The sequence below is a fragment of the Austrofundulus limnaeus genome, unplaced genomic scaffold (assembly GCF_001266775.1).
Source record: "Austrofundulus limnaeus strain Quisiro unplaced genomic scaffold, Austrofundulus_limnaeus-1.0 Scaffold426, whole genome shotgun sequence".
Taxonomy (NCBI): Eukaryota; Metazoa; Chordata; class Actinopteri; order Cyprinodontiformes; family Rivulidae; genus Austrofundulus; species Austrofundulus limnaeus.
Window position 1 is genome coordinate 11,176 of NW_013952828.1, and position 5,098 is coordinate 16,273.

Genomic DNA, 5,098 nt, shown 5'->3' on the forward strand with positions numbered 1-5,098 from the left:
CACACACACACACACACACACACACACACACACACACACACACACACACACACACACACACACGGGGTGTAAATTGAACACAAGAAACAAACAAATACCTGTGGCCTGCTCAGCTCCACAGGCTCCGAAGGGAGGGACTCAACCGCTGGGATATTCCAGCCAAGTGTGGCCGAGCGAGGACCGCAACAGACACGAAACGCATGCCTGAAGAACATGACAGGAAGAAAGTCCCGAAAGAGATGATCATTTCAGGAACAATAAAAATAAAAACCAAGCTGGAGGTCTGAATAGAGGCTGCAGAATGAAAAGTTGAAGCTGCTTTGATGTGTGTTTATCTGAAAGTGGCTGCAGCCTCTCAAAGTGCCCATTAGCTGCAGTCAACTTTCTTGTGGTATGGTCTGAGTTGTGTATTGACAGACCTGCTGCTGCTGCTGCTGCTGGCCCAGTTTGACTAAAAAACAGTTTGTCCTCACGAGATGGTAGCTTTAAAGGACACAGACTGCCACTGTAGTTTTCAGAGTGTGTGTGGTATTTTTTTTACTAACTGCAGTTTTCTCCTTTATTTATTTACCTTTTCAGGCCGATGTTCCCTTGCGGAGGCCACCTGATTACAGACTCCGGCATTGTGGCAAGTGAAGGCTTCCCAGATTACTACAAACCCAACAGTAAATGTACCTGGTACATCACTGTAAGTTACCCGCATCACTTCCTGTCTGATTCGAAGCCCTTGTGGAGGTTTTCTGGTTGTTGCCTTTTGCAAATCGCTCAATCTTATTATTAAAAGGGGACGTATCTTGCAAAATTCACCTTTTTAGCCATAAAATACATTTTGATACATTTTTGAACCTATAGGAGTGCAGATAATTAGAATTTACTAGCTGGAGGGGGGTTGGGTGTGAAGCAACTTCTTTGGATTTAAAGAGACAGCCTCAAAACAAGTTGATCTGAGGTAAAAGGGGGGCTTGAGGAGTTGAAATAAGGAGGAGTTCAAATCAAAGCATTGCAGTTCCACTTCATAAACCCCTAAGTGAATTACTTAAATGTGAAGATTAGCGCTGTTGTCTTCCCTGCTAGGGACTTCCTGTGGAGAGTTTGCTTGTTCTCTTCATGCACGTTTTGTGTTTTCTCTGGTTTCCACATACAGTCCAAAACATCCATGTATAGCTGAATGGCAACTATAAATTGGCCCTGAATGTGAGTGTGAATGGATCCTGAATCTTGTCCAATTTGACCAGTGGAGATAGGTTTATAAGAAACAATCTCGTAAGGCAGGGCGATAAAACAATGATATCTATTGCAATAGACACATGATCAGTACCAATAGAAACTTTGTTAGATACAATATTGATCATCCTTTGACTGAACTCCAATCCAGAATCACATGGCATTCTGGGGGGGATGGGCAGAGAAAAGGCTTTGGCTGGTCAACCCCTCATAACCCAGCATTTTTCAACCATATCGCCCAGCCTTACTACCTCCTGAATTTGGGAGTAGAAAGGATAGAAGGTTCTGACATCAACACCCACCTGAGGGATCAGCTGGGGCATGTTGTTTGTTCCAGACTGACCAACATGACCACATTGGCTGATTTACAACAAATGCTGGCTGAGAATGGGATGTCATCCCACAGCAACACATAATAAATTTTGTCTGACTAAGTTCTGGCCCAGACAAGATACTAACACTCTTAACGGTCAGCCCAGATACCGCAACAAATGACAGCCCTTTGGTGGTCCAGATGTGGTTTGCCAGAGGTGGTCCATGCATGGGTCAGCACCTCATAAACCAAACCACAACTGGACCAGTCATGGCATGCCATCTTAAAAACTGTTATCACTGCCAGACCTGGTCCACAAACCTCTTGCCATGCCAGCCGTCAGTCAGCACTGCCAGCTTGACACCAGATCTGGCCCACCCCTGCCTGCTATGTGGGCAAGTCATCATGAGGAGGAGATGCCAGGCTAAAACTGCAAATGACTCAGTAAATCAGGCTGTTGGGGCTGTGTATGGTTCTTCCACATGCCACTGAAGCACCTGTTTGTCAAATAGATAAACTGTTAAGTTGCCAACATGTCTTGTTTCTTCAGATTTCAATCTTCAAATCTAGTAAATAGCATAACACAATAGTCACCATTAAAGGGAAAATACATAGGTTATCTAACTGCATAAGATTTATTGCCCATAAGCATTGCAGGAAAGAAATAATTAGCTAAACACAAATTTCCTTACTTTATGGGCTAAGTTAAAATGGGCAGCCGTTTTGTGAGTTGAGTGTAAAACTTGCCTCATTGGTTGTTTTGACCCAAGGACAGCAGGACTGTGAGAAATTATCTCATTTCATATAACTTTAACCCGTCAGGTTCCAGAGAGTCATGTGGTCATGCTCTCCTTCCGCCTCTTCGACCTTGAGGCTGACCCCACCTGCCGCTATGACTACTTGGATGTCTTCAACGGTCACTCGCGCTCAGTGCAAAAACTGGGTCGTTTCTGCGGGACGTTCAGACCTGGTGCTCTCATTTCTACCTCCAACACCATGATGTTGGAGCTGGTGTCAGATGAAGCCACAGGAGGAAGAGGCTTTCTGGCTGCCTTCAACGCAGGGAAACCACATATGGAAGGTAATAATACATTCTGATTTTAGCATTCGGCAAAAAACATCTAGATTTTATTGATTGGTTGACCTCTGTGAGGGCTACAATCTTCATTGGTATAAAGAAGTTGGTACAGTTTTTGACTCTGGTTTCAATCCAACAGAGAACCAGTTCTGCGGAGGCCGCCTGACCAAATCACAAGGCTCTGTCAAGACGCCCAACTGGCCAAACTCAAATTACCCAGCAGGAATCAGCTGCTCCTGGCACATTACTGTAGAGCCAAGCAACGTAAGCTGCTCTTTCTTCACTTTCATGGCCTTTATGGTACAACTAATTTTTAAACTCCAACAGTGGAAAAAATGCTTTCCAACTTCTTTACTATAGAAGAAAAAGGGTTTTGTGTAAAGTGACAGTGCTCTCTAGTGATCTTTAGGTTGTTGGTGAAGGCTCCCAGTGATAAATCAAGTTATTTCATTAAGTAATTTTGACTTCTTTTAGATTTTTGAAGCACTTTTGCGTTTGTTTTCAACTCACTGTGAGAAAACCCTTTGAATGAAATAATCTTTAAAAATCAAAAAGACACCGCCTTCATTTGAGTTGTCCAAATAAAACAAAATATGACATTAGCCCGATGGTGAAGCTCAAATGAAAGACTTCATTGAGTCCCTGCAGGTGTGTTTATGCGGGCCAAGAGATTGAACCTGAGAAAACAAGGAAGGAACCAGGAGCAAGAGAGGGAGTAAATACCCCTCTTTATGTTAAACCTCCTTCAGCACACCTCCTGCTCATGGCTGCACTGTACCCATTTCATAAAACATAGACAGAATAAACATGAACCAGATTCATTCCCTGTCATAAGCTCATAATTTGTGTTACCATTTCTTTTCCAGGTGATTGAAGTGAAATTTGAAAAGTTGGACTTGGAATCAGATATGTACTGTCGCTATGACTATGTGGCATTGTTTAACGGCGGAGAAACCGACGACTCAAGGAGGATTGGGAAATTCTGCGGAGATAGACCGCCAGGGTGAGAAAATGGCAAAGATGTATTTAAATAAATTTCCTGTATTAAATATGGTTTAATTTCCATAATCTCTGTGTAGTACCATAGTGACGAATGGCAATGAGCTTCTTGTCCAGTTTGTGTCTGATCTGAGCGTGACCTCGGATGGATTCATGGCCTATTACACCAGTGTGCCCCTTGGATCCCGCACTCCTACTGCTGGGGGTGATTTCATCTACAGTCCTACGCTCATCTCCAGGCCACAGAAACCAACCGTGAAGCCAAGGAAGCCCATCAAATCAACACCTAAACCACCATCCAAACCAACGACAAGACCAACTCCAAAACCAACTACTAAACCAATCTCCAAACCAACTCCCAAACCACCTGTTAAACTCAGACCAGGGCTCCGTCCAAAACCAACCCCCAAACTACCAAAGGAGCCAATATCAAGGACCCCGCCGGTCAAGAAACCTCCTTATCGTAGACCTACTTCGAAGCTGGTGGTCAAGCCCACGCCTAAACCCAAACCAACCAAAACCACACCTAAGTTCCCCGTGAAAAAACCTACAATGAAACCCAAAACTAAACCTACACCTAAACCCAAACCAAGGCCCAAACCAAGTCCAAAACCCACCCCCAAACCAACAGCAAAGCCTAAACCAACACGTAAACCTGCTGTGAAACCAAAGCCCACCATGAAACCACAAGTCAAACCAGTGAAGCCGACCCCAAAGAGTGGAGTTAAACCAATAGGTAAACCTAAGATAATACCTAAACCAACACCGAAACCCGGACTGAACAAGACTGTGACGAAGAAACCCACTGTCGTTAAGAAACGTGAGTGGAATGAAGTGAAATATTTGGAAAGAAAGTTATGTAATGATGTGATCAGAGGTACAGTGCAGGTTGAACTGGGAGATTGAGATGGTTTGGAAGATTGGAAAGTTAGTTATTTACTTACATTTGAATGTGTTTGTTGATTTGTGAATTTCCTACAGCTTTTCCGATGAACCCACAGTGTACACAACCCTGTAGGAGACCAGGAACCCTTCAGTCCAGCTTCTGCACTCACGACTTTGGTGAGCTGAACAAATAACATTTTTCACCAATGTTCAGGAATCAGTTTGACCAAACACAAATGTTTCACCTACTTTAGTTTCAGCTTTACATTTTAAAGTGATGTACACATCTGACCAATGTTTTGGTCTCTCTTTCAGTCATTACCGGAAGGGTTACTTCCTTGAGCAGCGGAGCAACTGGCTCAGCTACAGTCGAAGTGTCCCTGATTAGGGCCTACAAGACGGGGCTCCTCAACCTCACCAAATCAGGACCCGTCAAGACGGTAACACTGACCTCCTCCTGCAAAAGATGCCCTGGACTTATCAAAGGTACGGTATTTGTTGTCCCTTTCTGTTTTTGAGGTGGTGCAAAAGAAGAGCAACTGTGACAGAGAATGTTTCATGCAAATCAGTATTTTATAAAATTTGACTTGTATATATAT

General features: G+C 43.6%; 1 protein-coding gene across 1 annotated transcript in view; it reads left to right on the forward strand.

The window, feature by feature from the left end:
- LOC106529194 (procollagen C-endopeptidase enhancer 2) overlaps nucleotides 1-5,098 on the forward strand; it is a gene marked incomplete at its 5' end in the record, with an annotated part of 7,535 nt that overhangs the window by 654 nt on the left and 1,783 nt on the right. The window contains 7 exon segments of the mRNA XM_014024548.1: nucleotides 580-688; nucleotides 2,360-2,618; nucleotides 2,755-2,879; nucleotides 3,482-3,618; nucleotides 3,695-4,434; nucleotides 4,596-4,676; nucleotides 4,815-4,985. Of these exon segments, the coding sequence (XP_013880002.1) occupies nucleotides 580-688; nucleotides 2,360-2,618; nucleotides 2,755-2,879; nucleotides 3,482-3,618; nucleotides 3,695-4,434; nucleotides 4,596-4,676; nucleotides 4,815-4,985 (1,622 nt within the window).